The 16,456-nt window shown below is 49.7% G+C and overlaps 1 protein-coding gene across 1 annotated transcript in view; it reads left to right on the top strand.

Annotated features, from left to right (window-relative positions):
- The window catches only part of MAP2K4 (mitogen-activated protein kinase kinase 4), a 94,855-nt gene that overhangs the window by 65,667 nt on the left and 12,732 nt on the right, over positions 1-16,456 (top strand). Inside the window, exons 5-7 of the mRNA XM_071573592.1 lie at positions 5,750-5,869; positions 7,113-7,164; positions 7,552-7,679. Coding sequence (XP_071429693.1) covers positions 5,750-5,869; positions 7,113-7,164; positions 7,552-7,679 — 300 coding nt within the window. The remainder of the gene's footprint in view (positions 1-5,749; positions 5,870-7,112; positions 7,165-7,551; positions 7,680-16,456) is intronic.

The raw sequence follows: 16,456 nt of genomic DNA, 5'->3' as shown, positions 1-16,456 counted from the left end.
CCCCCATTGCAGGTGAGGCTGCCCCAGTGCAGAGCAGAGCGGGACAATCCCCTCCCTGTCCTGGCCATGCTGGGCCTGATGCCCCCAGGGCAGGGATGTCCCTCCTGGCTCCAGGGCACTGCTGACTCATGTTCAGTTTTCCAGGGTTGGGAAAGTAGCTGTGAATACGAGTTCCTCTGGCAGCCTCTGTGAGTACCAAAAGCTTGATTTGGAAAGGCAGAAAATACTACACAAATATTTCTCCCTGTAAGTTTTTCTGTCTAGCTTGTTCTGGAGTTTCTGATAGGGAAAGTCTTCTCTGGGTCCTGCTTGTCTCTCAGCAGGCAGCACCTGAATCCTTATCATTTGCTTCTTGTTCTCCAGTCAAAGGGACATTTCTGTTACCCTATGTCTGTGCATGTGATGTAACATGTAATATTGCAAAAATGACAAGCTGGTTTCTGTGTATGGGACTTTGCTTAAGTTCATTGTCACCCACTAGATAAGGTTAAATACCCTTTGAATCAAACAGAAAAAAGCTTAAAAAATAGAAGACAGTGTTTCAGCCTTTGCATGGAGTCAGGGGCTTCAGTGCACCATGCCCAGGACACCGCTCGCTTTTTGGGCTGCAAGCACATTATCTCCTCATGTCCCATTTTTCATCCACTGGTACCTCCCAGCCCTTCTCCTCAGGGCTGCTCTCAATTCTGTCATCATTTACAGTGTTGAATGCCCTGACCCATGTGCAGGATCTCATACTTGGCCTTGTTGAACTTCATGAGGTCCACACTGGTCCGATGAGGATTTTCCATCCTGCACCTGCGAGAGCCTGGACTCCTGGCAGTGCACACAGAGCTGTCCCCCTCAGCCAGTAGAGATGCTCATTGGAGAGGATCTGGCTGCTTGTGTCTCTGTGCTTCCTCTCAAGGCTGTGCTTGCTTGGTGGGGGGAAATAAAAAAGATGATTGCTGGGGGTTCTGCAAAGGTTTCACATGAATTTCTTCTAGTGGGAAGAGAGGAGCTTTGAGCTGACCATGGAGCTGTGCTGGGAACCACAAGACTTTGGCCCTGAGTGTTGCTGTTTAGAGGGTTTTTAGGTCTGAAAAAAAACCCCAATCTCCTTTTCTGACATGTCTGCCAAAAGCTTTGCAGCTACTCCATTTTGAGGCAGTACCTGTAAGGCTGGAAGTGTTTGGGTACTTACATAACCACACTAATGGCACTTCAAAGTACCTGTTCCTGTTGCTTTTCCTCTCAAGAGGAGGAGAGGAAAAAGCCTTGTCTGACTTGGAATCTCAGGGGTGACTCCTACACAGTGCGAGTCTAGCCAAGCCAAGTTTAAACCAACAAATTCAATACTTGATAAAACTGTTAAATGAAAAATTCATTGCAAGTTGCAAAAGTGCCTGAGAAGCTGTAAATCAGCCCGTGAGGAACTTCTGCTGGTGGGAGAGAAGAGCTGGGAGGGATGTGTTGGTAGCACAGCACTGGTGCTGGTGTGAATTGTGGACATAGCCTTACTCAGTTGTTTGATCTCTTTGCTATTGCTTCTATGGAAATCCTTGGCTGTGTTGCCATTACTCAATATATCTGTCCCTGTGGTCAGTCCCTGGTCTATAGAAAAAGTGTCCTGTGTTAAGAATATGTCGTGGTGACATTCTTCAGTCTCTCTCAATAGTGCAGGGAGGACTTGCATAGAGCGTGCTGCTCCTTGCAGTGTGTAGATGGGTTAAACCTTCAGCATTTTATCATAGAGTGGTGGGTGTTGGAAAGAACCTCTGAGGTCACCTTGTCCAACCCCATGATCAAGCAGGGCCACCAAGGGCCGCTTGGCCAGGACTGTGTCCAAATGGCTTTTGGATATCTCCAGTGATGGAGACTCTGCAGTTTCCTGGGACAACCTGTACCAGTGATCAGTCACCCTCACCAAAAGTGTTTCCTTGTCTTCAGAACCTCCAGGTTGTGCCTTGGGCATGTCAGTGGGCACCAGTGAGAAGAGTTTGGCTCCATTCTCTGTGACTTCCTCTCAGGTCCTATAAGAACCTGAGACATGGATGAAATTTCCCTGAGTCTCCTCCAGGCTGAACAGTCCTGGCTCTCTCAGCCTTTCCTCATGGGAGAAATGCTCCTGTCTCAGTCATCTTAACGGCCCTTTGCTGGAGTCTCTCATTACTGGGGAGCCCAGCACTGGTCACAGCATTCCAGCTATGGCCTCACCAGTGCTGGATCGAGGGAAAGTATCACCCCCTCAACCTTCTGGGGATGCTTTGCCTGATGCAGCTCAGAGTGCTGTGGTCCTTCTGCAGAGCACGGGCACATTGCTGGCTTATGTTCAACTCAGTGTCCACCCCAGATTGTTTTCTGGCCAGCTGTACTTCCGTGACATCTCTGAGACATCTCTGTGACACCTGCTCAGGTGTTGATTGGAAACCTGGGACTCTGCATTGAGAAGCTGAAGCATTCCCACTGCTGGTGAAGCAGCTTTTGTGTCTGTCCTGGTCAGGGATATCTTGAACTAAATGCACATGGTGTTCCTGGACACTTTCTGGAATGCCTACAAGTTGTGCATTAGCATCTGGTGATTTAGTACCCAGTAAGGGCTAAAATACATTCTTTGGGAGAGTAGCTCTAGCAGGAAGAGAAAATTAAAATATCTCTTTTGTCATTTAATAACTGGAAATCACCCTGACCTAAGAGCAAAAATTGAAGAGAAGCTTTGATTAGGATGGTTTTGTCCTCACAGTTCACAATGGAGCAGGACTTGCCCATGCACATCAGCACTTCTTGGCATTTGGAAAGGGAGGGGCTGGGTGCCCAATGCCCACCCATCCCTGCCAAGTCTTCGTTTCTCTTTGCAGTAGAATTCAGAGCTTACCAACAGGTAAGACTTTCCAAGTCCAAGGAAGAGTTAACCTGTAGAGTTTCGAATTTTGCCACCAGCTTTAATGAAGCTACATAATGAAAAAGGTCTGTTGTCTTTTTCCTTTGATCTTGCTGCCATGAGTTCAGGTTGCTTAGTTAGATGTTTATATTACCAGATTGGTAAATGCCCACATCCAGGATTTCTGTATGGTACATACCTCACGAGATGAGTAAACCACCAGATCTTTCCTTTGGTGCTTTTGATCATATACGGGGGGGGATATGCTTAGAAATCAACACTGGGTAGAAATCTGTTGTACTTATTTGAGGTTTCAGTTCAACCATCCCAACCCCGCGGATGCACAGAGTACACATGGAGTTTTTGTTACAATGTTGGCTCTGCTCAGGCTGCTGCTTGTTCCACTTGGTGGGTTTTGCTGTCCAAACTCCAGCTGTTATAACCTGGGCAACTGAAGTCACTCACAGTATTGGTGCATTTGGACATAAATGCAGGGCTGCAGGTGGTCAGTGATATTCTGCACTCCAGAACCAGTCCTGTCCCTGCAGTCTCAGTGCAATAACAGGGAATACAGTCCAGTCCCAGTTTTTTGTATAAAGCTGGTCAAAACAGAAGCAGTGTTTGAATGATCCTGTGGCCAGTAGGACCAGTCCACATCTGGTCTCACTCCAGAGGCTTTGTAAGGCTCTGCTGGGGTTCCAGTCTCACTTATGTGTGCCCATCACCAGCACTGGAGTTACTTGCCCTGAGCCATTCTCTGTTATATGGAAGTGCCTCAAATGCACTTTGCCCATGTTGCTAGTGCTGAAAAGAAAAAATTTCTACATGCATTGTCCTGTTTCACTTCTGTAGTTTAAATTTGAATGGTTCCTTAGCCAAATTCACCCATAGCTAATCTTTTGGTCTCTAGCAGCCTGAGTTCACCTTTCTCCAGGTGTTCTGAAGTGCTGGATCATCCCCTTTTCCTGCTGTGCTGGTCTTGCCACTCAGTTTGATGTCTCTGCTTCCATGTCTGGCACAGCAGCTATTCCATCAGTCCCTACTGCTTTCTTTTGGGTGAAATTAGTGTTTTCTGGGCTCAGGCTTCTAGCAGCCATTTCCTTTGGGTGGGTAATGCCAGCTTCTGCTCTACCTTGTGCTGATGTGAAAAGCCTGGTGCCAAAAGAGCCGTGTCAAATGGAGCTACCCATGGCTCTGACCCCATGATCTTCCCCAGGCAGCCCACCAGTGGCTCAGCCCTTCCCAGGAAAGCAGATCTTCTCTTCTCAGAAGGGAGAGGCTGTCCTGTGGAATCAGCTTTGGCAGGAGGGGTGGGGGATTTGCTGTCACTGCAGCAGCAGCACCTGCAATGCTTGTGGCATGTGCACCCTTTCTGTCAGGTTGCTGTTTGTGTGGCTGAAAAGAGCCTGGGAGGCACCACTGCCTCTGCCCATACCTGCATGTGGTGTTTGGCAACCCCTTTGCTGGATTCTTCTGTTCCCACTGTGCCAAACCTTTGGGCTGAAAGCAACTTGATGGGTGCAGTTCCTTGGCTTGTGTTTCACAGGAGGACATTCTGAGTGGCAGAAAAGCCCTTTTTGGCCTTAAAACCTGCATTTCTACAAGTTTTTCCACCAGATAAATTTAATTGGAGAATTTCTCCTGACTCTCCTGAGATCGAGAGGAAGTGGTTTGGGTGTGCAGGATGGAGCAGAGGCCTTTGCCCTCCTCCAGCGTGCCCATACCCAGGGTTTTTTTCCTTATTTCATTTCCATGTATTAATACAGACTTGAGTTGGTTTGTGTTTTCTTTGGTCAGGAAAAATCTGCCTTCTGTAGGATAATAACTTGGGGAATTTCTCTGTTTGTTGCTTCTTGTACCACAGGAGTGTACAGCTTGTCCTAAGCAGAGCGTTGTCCCGTGCCCTGGTGTGCCCCCAGCCCTGGGCAGCACTGCCTGCACAAGCTGCTGCCCCTCACACAGGTGTTGTGGGGGCTGTTCAGCCAGGATGAGACACCCACACTGTTCTGCACGTAGCTTTTGACAGCTGGTGCAGTTTGGACACCCACTGTGGCACAGTCTGTAGGAGATGGGTGTGAAGATATCATTTCTGATGATGGCTGGTCTAGATCCATTGGTTTAGTATTTCTGCAGCAAAGAGTTTGCTCAAGTGCATGAGAGTCTACAGAAACACCTCATGGAAAGCCTCCTGTCCTCCTCAGTGGGACTAAAATCTTCCAGAAAATGGCAATAGATCAGTGCATGGCTAAGCTGACTGTCCCCATGGGGCAGATGCTGAAGCTGAAGTCCTCCTGTGGTGTGGGGATCCATTTATCACCCCCAGAAGGGTCAATTTAGAGATCCCAGGAGAGTTTGATGGAAAAACATGTTAATGGCAGTTCAGCTTGGTTTGGTTTAACACATATTCTGGTATGTTTTTAATTTTCTGCACTTAAGTTGTTTAGCTGTAAAATGCAAATCAACAACCACCCCCCTTGTCTGGGTTTATTTTCATTTTCTCTCCCTTAGATGGTATCTCTGAATGGTGTGTGAAATGTCTTTTTTCCTCTGCAGGGCAGCCATAAACTGGGGGATATTTTTTAGTCTTGCAATGCCTACTAGTGTTTTACTGTGCCTGCAGCCTTCTGGAGAGCCAACAGTGTGTGAGCCTTGGATTCATTCAGGTTCAGGCATCTAAACTGTAATGTCAGGTGTGAGCTGGGCCTCTGCAGTGGATGGAGTTGGGGCAAGTCTTTCATTACTAAAAATAATCAAGGTGAATTCCATCCTTCCTGTTGAATGAACATTACTGTTAATTTTCATTTGGATTTAAGAGATCTCTCTATGCTCTCTGAATTTGCATTTCTCATGTTTATCTTGGCAGTAATGCAGATTATTGTCTCTTTCCAGGGTGACTGTTGGATCTGTATGGAGCTCATGTCTACCTCGTTTGATAAGTTTTACAAATATGTATATAGTGTATTAGATGATGTTATTCCAGAAGAAATTCTAGGCAAAATCACTTTAGCTGTGAGTATTTTGTTACACCTTTTTGTTGAAGTTAATGTGAATAGTTCAGATCTCTGACTCCATGTGAAAAGCTGATTGGTCTGTGCAGCAGAACTGCGGCTGCTGTTGGCACCACACTGTGAGTGGCCCTTGAGGGTGCTTGTGACTTTTCCATAGCATATTGCACGGTGGAAAAGCAGGCCCTGGGATGAGTGATCAGCTCACAAAGAGCCCCAGGACCACCTTCCTGCTCTGTCTGCTTGACTGTTGGCACCAGCAGCACAGACACCAGCCCTGTCCCCAGGGATGGCTTCATGTGCACAGGGGAGTCATCGCTGGGAGCTGGTCGAGGTCTCAGCCCAGGGAAGAAGGCCTAAAATAGATGAGCTTGTCTGTAAAGGGAACAAGGAATCGGACATTTCTACCCAGAACAGGTGAACCCCACCAGGCTCTGGCCTCAGTGAGTTGCTCACCCTCACTGGAGACACTGTGGACAGGTTGGTGCCTCTGTGTATGAGCTGCGTCCCATCTCATGGTGCCTGAGTTGGTGAAGGGAGAGGAATCCCACCCAAGGTATCCAGGTGCAGCCCTGCTACACAGAGCCCCCCTTCTTCCTTTAAGGATCCCTGTAGAATTCCTCTTGACTGTGCCAAAGTGACCCCTTGGTTGGCTGAACACGAGGGCAAGGTCTGGCCCTGTAAAACAAACATGTAGTTTGAGTCTGTGTTGAAGGCTCTCCTGAAATCTCTGTTTTGCTGCTGCCTTTAAAAATCTGTCAGGTCCACTGGATTTCTGCAGGGGATGCTGAGCCCCTCCAGTCCAGGGAAGCCTCTGTCACCCCCATGCAAAGGCTCCCCAAAGCACAGGAGAGTCTTCAGCAGGTGGAGAAGGTGGATGATGTTTTCAAGTCCTGGCCCAATAAAACGTCAAGGAATTGGAACATCTGTTACCTGCTGAAAAAGTTATTGCTCACAGTAATTAATATCACAGATTGTTTTGACCTCAGCCCTTGCTCCCCTCTCCCAGAGTGGGATCTTTCCAGGTCACTGAGTGTGTGTTTTCACTTAAGCACATCCCCTCTCTTATATCAGCTTCTGTTTTCAGGAGAGGTTCAGAGAAAAATGCTTTTATTACATGACATACTACAGCATTGATATCTCAACATATTAAATGTTTTTTCCCCCTGTTCTTGGAGCTCCAAAAATTTAATAATCCCAGAACTATTAGGACATCTACTTATCTTTCATCTGTTTTTCTTTCCTAGACTGTGAAAGCACTAAACCACTTAAAAGAAAACTTGAAAATTATTCACAGAGGTGAGTTCATGTCTTTTCTTCTTGTCTATGAAAATAATGCCAAGAATTGTAAGCAGCCTTTGCTTCAGTCAAAGTGTCAATAAGTGGCACAAGTACTGCTGTGAGTCTGAGTGCAGCTTTTGCACAGGTGTCTCCAGTGCCTGTTCTGTTGCCCCTTCAGCCTGTGCTTTTTCCATATAAGTGTGATTTCAGGGTGGTTTGGCATCTGCCTCTGCCCCTGGGCATGAGACATTTCTGGGGCTGACTCCATGTCCTTGGGCTCTGTCTCCTTGTGCTCAGGATCCCCCAGTGAGCACAAAGGGCAGCACCTCGACCCTCTGCAGCTGCTGTTCCTGAACCGAAACCTCCAGCTGTGACTTAACTGCTTTACATTTCTCTCCTCTGCAGACATCAAACCTTCCAATATTCTTCTGGACAGAAATGGGAATATTAAACTCTGTGACTTTGGCATTAGTGGGCAGCTGGTGGACTCCATTGCCAAAACGCGGGACGCCGGATGCCGGCCCTACATGGCGGTGAGTGGCACGAGCTGCTGTGGTGGGATCTGCAGGACTTTACCCCCTCCCGAGCCTGGCTCAGCGTGGCCCTGCCTGTCAGCAGCCTGCTCCCATGGGACAAGTATCCCCATCCCAAACTGTGGATCTGGCAGTGCCAGCAGAGACATCCAGGCTGGGGCAAAGTGACCACATTCCCATTTTTTTGCTGGACTCTGCTGCTGCCAGGGCTGTGGTGCTGGAGGGGAGGGTTGTTCTGTGCCTTCCAGCAGCTCCAAAAAAACAGCCCTTGGGGGGAGCAGTGCTGTTGCAGGGCAGGTTTGCCTTGGTCTGCAAGAAATCCATTTGCTCTAGTAAGATTGTCACAGGAGTTAGTGCAGAGCAGAATTACAGTGATTTTTGCAAACCACTTGAATGCCAAAGTGTGCCAGAACTTAATTCCAGGGGAATGTTATTCTGGAGAGCGGCAGTAGCAGAGCAGCTGTGTGGAAATTGCTGGGGCTGAGTCGTGGCTCCTGGGAGTCTGTGCTGCTTGTTTGCTGCCCTCCCCCTCCCAGGGAGAGAAGCTGTGGTGGTGAATTTGGAAGCTGTCTGAGAGTTTTAAACACTTCTGTGCTTCAGGCTGATTTGGAAATTTAATTCTGCTCTCACGTGAGCCAAGGCTACCTTATGTAGGGAGCTGTGTGCCTGCTGCTCTCCATGTAACTTTAATTTCAGTGCCTGTGTTTATTTTTGTTACTGATTTATGGCTCTGTATGCTGAAAAATGCTGTTTTCTGAACTCTTTTTATCTACCACCAAGAAGAAAAAAGGAAAATGTCTGTCTTTTAAGGTACAGTGCCCATTTGGCCCAGGTCACAGCTCTCAGATGGCTTTCATCTGACTTGGTGTGTGTCCAAAGCAAAACTTGTGTGTCCTGATTCTGATCTGTGCAACACCGAGTCTGCATTTCAGAGTATTTGACCATTTCCTCTCACTGGCCTCCTAGCAGAGGTAGTTACTCATTGAGCTGAACAGGATAGTGCAGATGAGATCCATTCTTGGAGACCAGTGCTGTGGTACAGCAAGGTCTGTGCAAGCATCAGATCCATGAAACATGGTGAAAGAGGGCAGTTTGTTAAATAAAGACCTTGTGAGGCTGGAGAGGGGCCAGAGCTGTGTCTGCTGTCAACACTCTCGGCAAGTGTGTGGAACTCCCTGCAGGGAAGAGGCTGGGTCAGAGCAGCCCAGTTTGGGGTTGGTGGTGGTGTGTGGGATGCTGAGTGCAGCACCAGAGAGGGGTGCCCAGGAGGGGTGGGAGCCAGGGCAGTGTGAGCTGCTCTGCTCCGAGGCTGTTTTTGCATCCCACATTGCAGGCACTTGGGTAGTGTCGCTCTGTGGCGCTCAGGCTGTTACTGCCTTTCCCCTTCACCTTGGGGTGTTCAGCTCTTAGAAAGTTGCTGTCACCTTTTCCCTTCCCAAGTTCAGGGGCCGATAATTACAGGAATTAATGTTGCCCCCTTTTCTTAGAGCCGTGGGTAGGTTATTGTGTCTGCTCAGACTGTTGGTGTAGTTACACCATGACAATTCCTGTCACGTCTCTAAATGGCTGCACTGCCTGCTCTCCCCTGGGTTTTGGGTGGGTGAGTGCTTCCATAGCCCCTTGGTTTTCTATCTCCTGTCTGTCTGTCCATATGCACTCTGCTCTTTGTGCAGCTCCATCACCAGCTCCACACTTGGGTGGACTTTTAAATGAGCAAAAGTGTTCCAGTTCGGTTTGTGTTTTTCAGACCTTGGCATGGCACAGGGTTTGTGGGACAGCCAGCAGCTGGCAAGCAGTGTGGCAGACCACTGGCTGCTCCCCTGCTGCTCTCCAGCCTCAGTGACTCCTTTCCAAGTACATGAGCATTTCCACGTACCAGGGAGCCTGGGAAACGGAGAGGTGTCTCCAGCATGCAGGCACATCTGCCAGCTGCTTCTCCAAGCCAGCAGAGGCTGATGTCTGTAGGGATGTTGTGATCAAAGCTGGGAAGGGGTCAGGCCACCACACTCCTCTCAAAAGGAAAATACTAATTTTTGTAGTGTAGAATGGGCCAAGAGCAGTAGCTGTGTTCAGCCAGGGAGGCTCTGCTAAGGGCTGCTGGATGCTTCTTCCTGATGAGGTGTCTTGTTTTGCAAGGCCCACCAACCCTATGGCACTTGCAGGAATTCCTGCAGCATGAACACTTCCCCCTGGAGGGACCTGTGACACCCTGTTCACTGGGGCTGGTCCCCTGAGAGTGCCGGTATCGATAATGGTGGATTTTGGCCAATCTGAGAGTGGCCTGAGCAGACAGCAGGAGCCATGTCCAGCTGCCAAGCAAGTGCTGTGGGCTTGAACCAAAGTTGTTGGAACTGTCACAGCAGGTGGTGTCTCGGCCTTGGAGCTGCAGTGCTGGGGAGGTTGTTTACGTTTGGCTCTCAGTGCCCCTGTGATTGTTACAATGAGCAAAGGCCTATTGGTACCTCGTGTTCTCTGAAAGAAATAAAGGCAGCTTTGAGTCCCCAGGCAGCTGCTGGCCCTTGAGCAGCCCCCGGGCCATTCTGAACCCTCCTCACCCAAATTTGCCCTGTGCTGGGATTTACTGCAGGTGAGTTTGGGGTGAGGTTGCTCCTGGCCAGCCCCAGGCACTCCTCACGTGCTGCTCCCTGTGATCGCTGCCTTGCTCTGTCTGTGTGGGTGCTGCTGCTGAGAGTGGGCTCTGTGTGCCACTCAAGCTGGTGACCTTTGTGACATAACTGCTTTTTGCCTTCTAAACACTCCAGTGACCCCAGTGTCTGTGTCATGGAGGAGGGGTGAGGCTGGTCATTTGGGGAGGGCTGGACCCATCCAGCACGAGGACAGATGTCCTGCCCTGCCCCGCTCCTTTAGGACCTCCAGGGTCAGAGTTTGAAGGTGTCACCAGTGTCCTTGTTCACTCAGGTCCCTTTCCCAGGTCACCTGGGAGCTGCTGGCTGCAAACTGTGGCTGTGCCCAGGTCAGTGCTCTGAGCCTTCCCCCCTCCCTGGGATTGCTGGCTGGGTTCTTCCTGAGGGGGTGGGCAAGGGATGTGTGGTGCTGGGGGTAAACAGCAGCCTTCTTGATGCCAGTGCATTACCCATGGCCCAGTGAGCACAGTCTGTTTCTGCCTGTGCAGGAGCAGGGGCCAGTGCACAGCCCTGTCTGTGCCCAGGATGTTTTCCCACTCCTATCTCCTCCCTGGAGAAGGTGGGCAGTCGCTTACGGCATCAGTGTCAGGACAGGCTGGGGATCCTGTCCCTGTGTTTGGGTGGCTTGGGCAGAGATCAGGACATGCACAGAACAGGAAAATTACTCAAGGCAGTTGACAGCTCTGTCCTCTCTCTCCCTGTGCCTGTGGAGGGGAAGGCTGTAGGGATGCAGGAGTTCTCTGGATCCTTTTCCCAAGCGGAGTCACAGCAAGAGCCTGTTTCAGCTTCACATTCCTGACCTAATGCCCAGGTTTTCATCCGGCCCAATCAGTCATTTATCTGCACATACAGGCTGTGAGTTTGAATTCATGCAACTAAAATCCTCTTGGATGCTCCTAAATATTACTGTGTATTGGACTTTTTCCTCTTTCCTCTGAAACTTGGCATTTTTAATGACTGAAAAAAACAGTTTTGGGAGGAGACTGGGAGATAGGGTTCTGTCCCTCTGTGAGCAGGGTGGACTGGATCAGGACTCTGCTACCTGTGACATAATGAATGCTGGGGAGGTGCCTGAGCTGTGAGCACAGCTGGCCCTGCTCAGTGCTGCTGCTGTCACCCGTGCTGCTGCTGCTGTCACCCGTGCTGCTGCTGCTGTCACCCGTGCTGCTGCTGCTGCCACCTGTGCTCTTGCTGTCACTCGTGCTGGTGCTGCTGCCCACCTGCCTTCAGCTCCAAAAACAATCTCTGCTTACTCATCCACTGGCAAAAATCAGCTCTGAGATTTTCCCTGCGTGGGACTTCTGTCCAGACTTGGCCCCTGCCATCATGCGGTGCGAGCCTGTGCTGAGCCTGGGTCTGTGCTGTGGCATTTGCGCCCTCCTCCTGCCAGGGACACAGCAGGATGGGGCTTTCCTCCTTGCCTGTTCAATCCTTGGCTGCACAGGCAGTTTTTATCAACCTGGAGAAGTGTGGCAGTAGCCACCTGTGTAAGCTGATGGCTTGCCCAGCAGTATTGCAGGCAGACATGGTGTTTGTGGAGGAGAGTGCTAAAAGTGGGGAAAAAAGTAATTTCAGCCACAAAGAGTTAAGTGGGAAGTACCAAAAGTCAGGTCTAGAAGATAGTTGCACTCAGGGGGCATTGCTTGTTCAGCTGGAAGCAGCTCTTGGCTGCCACAGGTTTGCTCTGCCTGGTTGGCTGTGCTGGGGGAGCCCAAGGTTGGCCCCTGCAGCTCTGGTTCTCTCCCAGGAGGCTGATTGGAGGCCACAGGCAGCAGAATGGAACCATCTGGGCAGCAAAGATGCTGAGAAGGGCTGGGCAGGGTCGGGTGTGGGCAGAGGGAGTGAAGGGCTGAGCAGATCCCAGGTGTGCAGGTTCCAGGTGTGTGTTGGTCGTCCCAAACTCCTGGAGCCTGTTTGGCCCTTAACAGTGGAGCAGGCAGGGCACAGCACCTGCTTTGGGAGTGTTCATGGACTGCAAAAGCTTCTGTTTCCCTTACTATGGGAAGGATTAGAGTCAGGACTGGATCTGGGGCTGAGGTCTGCACTTTTCAGGTGCAGCCTTTCACAGGTGATGAGGCCAGAAGGAGAGACAGCGGAACACAGCAGGGGAAGCCCTTGATCATGCACACAGGCCAACAGCTTCTAGTGGAACAGAAGAGATCTTTGAGAAAAGAAACCAGACTTTAGAGCTCACACTGCTGGTGACTGCAGCCTGGCCTTGCGTGAGCTGCCACACCTTCGCTGATGGCCACTGCATGTCATGTTTGATGTCTGGTTAGGATGTGTATCACTTCATCTATAGACACCTTTTTAGTTCCTTTCTCTGCTGCATCACAGAGTCCTCTGTGATGAGAAGTGGTTCCCTTGCTCTGCCTCTATCTGGGCTCCTTTCGGTGTGTGTTTGAAAGTTGACCTGTTGGTCAGGATTTATGGCTGTGCAAGTGTTTGATTCAGTAACGACTTCAGGGACTTGCAGAGCATCCCCACCAAAACTCTGGGCCCTTGGTGAGATTCTGTGAGAAAGTTCCTTGGCAAGGCTGAAGTACCTGACAGCCCCCTGGAGCTGTTGCTTTGCCAGAGCTTGGCTGTTCATCTGACACAGCTCTTGGAAGGAGCAGGGGGGATGGTGTTGGTGTGCCAAGCTCTGGGGTACTGGCCTTCCCAAATGAGGCCAGACAGGGAAGGTCTCCAAAGTCCTGCATTAAAGGTACCTCTTCAGGTGCTGGAGAATGCCACAGTGCCCAAAAAGTTGTCTTGATCATTAATTACACTCCTCATACTGTTTAATACAAGTAAGTCCTGTATCAATGGCTGACTGTGGGCTCTGGTTTCTCCTCTGTTTGCAGAGTTAAGGAGCCCTGTCCTTGGTACACCCTCTTGCCCCAGAATGTGCTTTCTGACTGTGATGTAGTCACCTCTTGAGCTTTTCTAGGAGATTAGGGACTGAGCAGCTTATTCCCTTAAGGCAGATTGGCTTGTGTCTTATGGCTGGGAGGTAACCTCCTGCTTTTTTCAACATCCTTTTACAAATGTGGACCCTGAGACTGTGTGAACTCCATGTGTTTGTCTGACCTGTGGTGTCAGTAACAAGAGCAGCAGTTCCAGAGCATTGCTCCAGCCACACACCTGAAATCATGATGCTCCTCCAGGATTTCCTGTTCTGTCCTAGGGATCCCTGTCACCCCAGAGAGGGTATTGGACTGTTTTTTAGCTCTTTACTCTGAAACTTGGCACCCAGGCATATTTTATGACTGAAAAAAACAGATTCAGGAGGAGATTGGGAGATTGGTTCTGTCCCTCTGTGTCCCTCTGTCACCCCAGAGAGAGAGGGTGACAGAGACCTTCTCCGTGTCTGCTCCAGTGAGTCAGCAGCAGCCAGAGCCCAACTTGGCAAACACTCCAATCACACTGCTTTCTCCACGAGCCCTTATGTGCCACACCAGCAATAGTTTTTGTAATAGGCAAAGTTTAGCAACGGTAATTTTATATTTTTGTGGATGTTGTAAGCAGCAGGCTAAGGAAGGCCACCTTTGAGGTCCCAATATAAATCTTTCCCACTCAACACACAACAGTTACTCTGAACTCCATCAGTGAAGCATTCACTGATACAAATTACTGATGTTTGAGTTAGTGGAGGTTCAGACCATGTCCTGTACTAGTCCAGCTTTAGTACAGCCACGTTCAACTTTTCTAACAAGACAGATAAGGTCATTGAGAATGTGCTTAGCCAAGCCCAAGGTTGTCTTCAATAATGTTACTGTCAACCTTCCTGTGCCTGGTGTCCCCTGTCCACCAGTCCATCACTGTCCTGCTGTTGAGTTTGAGGAATTCAGGTGTGGCCAGGAAAGGCAGCTGGAGGAGATGGTGATCCCTTGTGAACAGAAACTGGCATCTCCACCTGGAAAACGCTGCTGGAGCAGGTTTTAAATGAAACATTCTCTCACAGTAAAAATGTAAAGGAAATAGGAGGGGAGGAAAGGCCATTCTCCAGAAATATGATCTCTGCTGATAATCTCTGGGCAGCCACGGGCTTCGGGACTGGTCTGGGCAAGGGGGAGGGACAGGAAATCAAAGAACAGAGAGGATTTTGGAAGGAACATCTGAATTCAGCATCCAAGCAGGGATGAATATTTTGGCTGAAGTATTTTTCGAGGATACCACTTTGCTCTCCTGTAGGTGCAGAGGTGTTGCACCCAGAGCTGGTGTCACTGCTGCTGTCCTGCCAGTGCAGTGGGGCTGAGGAGCTGGGGACAGGGCAGGTCCAGCCAGGAGAGGCAGAAGAACTTGTGTGCTTCACTGCCCTGTCAGATCTTCTGCCATGACACCTTGTGTCCCTTGCTCTGCTGTGCCACTCCCTGGCTGAGGGGCTGAGTCTCCTCCTGTGGCCAGGACAGGCTGTGGCACAGGATCCTGTGTGACCCCTGGAGTGACTGGCACTGCCATACAGACCCAGAGGGAGCACAGTGTTCAGAGCTTTGCCCTTGGTCACGTGGTACTGGAGAGGAGAAAAGATTTTGCCCAGCACAGTGAGTGTGATGCCTCAGTTGCTCGTGTGAGTGACTCACATCTGTGCTCTTAGACCGAGGCTCTTGCAGCAATGAGGTCACCTTCTGTGAGGTCCTACGTGCCCAGGGAGAGATCCAAAGCTTATTAGGGTTCACTGCACATAAAAATCAAGATCCACATGAAATCCTCACCTCTAGCAGCCAGCAGAAGAATTAGTTGTTACCAAAGAGAGATTGCTGTCATCTAAGGGAGATCAGTGTCACCTGTGGGAGAGCTTGGGAAATGTCCTGCAGAACAGTAACACTGGCCTGGAGGATGGATGGATGGATGTTCACCTTTGTTTGAACTCCAGCACCTACTGTAGAGCTGTGTCTTGCAAATGGAGTTCTGCTCAAGAACCAGCACTGTGAGTCCCCCCGGGGACCATCCCCTCACACTGCAGGACTGTATCTTTGGGAATACTGTGTACAATTGTTACGGATCCCCTGGAGCAAGTTCAGAGCAGGCCACGAAGTTAAGAGGACTGGAGCACCTCCCCCATGCACACGGACAGAAAGTTGGGACTGTTCAGCCTGGAGAAAAGATGGTTGTGTGGAGACCTCAGAGCATTTCCCACGATCTGAAGGGGCCTACAAGGAGGCTGGAGAGGAACTGTTCACTGGAGTGACAGACCAAGAGGGAATGACTTCAAATTGACAGAGAGTAGTTTTATATTAGATATTAGGAAGAAATTCTTCCCTGTGAGGGTGGGGAGGCCCTGGCACAGGTTGCCCAGAGAAGCTGTGGTTGCCCCATCCCCAGAAGTGTCCAAGGCCAGGTTGGATGGAGCTTTGATCAACCTGGGCTAGTGGAGAGTGTCCCTGCCCATGGCAGAGGTTTAGAACGAGGTGGTCTTTAAGGTCCCTTTAAACCCAAACCATTCTGTGATTTTCTGGGAGATGATGGTCATGTCCACAGGGCTGATGTGAGCATCTCCTGACTAGGAGAGTGCTCAGGCTCCTACTCAGCCTTCCAGGGTCTGAACTGCCAGCCCAGCCCAGCCCAGCCCAGCAGGGCAGTCAGGGAAGGGGCTCACAGGAGTAAATCATTTGGAGGTCTCAGTGAGCAGATGAAGGGAGATGCAGGGGACAGCCCTGAAGGATGAACAACTTGCTTTTCACTGTGGGAATATCCTCAAGAAATATAGCAATATGAAAAGTGAGTGACATTTTCCTTACTGAACAGCAGAACTTCCCAAACTAGTTACTGACAGTCCAAAGGGTGGTTCCCATTGCTGCTGCAGCACCCTGGACTTGGTTTCACACGTGTTTTGGTGTGAAAATTTAGTCTTCACTGGAGGCTGACAGGTTCCATCTCATATCTTTCTGTTCCCATGGTTGGAGCAGAGGGAGAGTTTGTTCATGTAGAAGTTTTCTGCTTTTTGTATTGCAAAAATGTAGCACTTTCTCATAATTCTTTGCTCCTAGTAGGCATTTACTCTCTTTGAGTTCAGGGATGCATTGGCCTAAGGTAGTGAAGAAGAGTTTGTTGTGTACATTTTAATGCCATGTAGGCAGTTTGGAATTTGTGGTGCATGTGGGATAAAATTCCCTGATTATATAACCAGTGAAAACCCAGATCCAACCT

The sequence above is a fragment of the Pithys albifrons genome, chromosome 19 (assembly GCF_047495875.1).
Source record: "Pithys albifrons albifrons isolate INPA30051 chromosome 19, PitAlb_v1, whole genome shotgun sequence".
NCBI lineage: Eukaryota > Metazoa > Chordata > Aves > Passeriformes > Thamnophilidae > Pithys > Pithys albifrons.
Note: the sequence above shows the minus strand (reverse complement) of the source record. Positions and strands in the feature narration are given on the sequence as shown.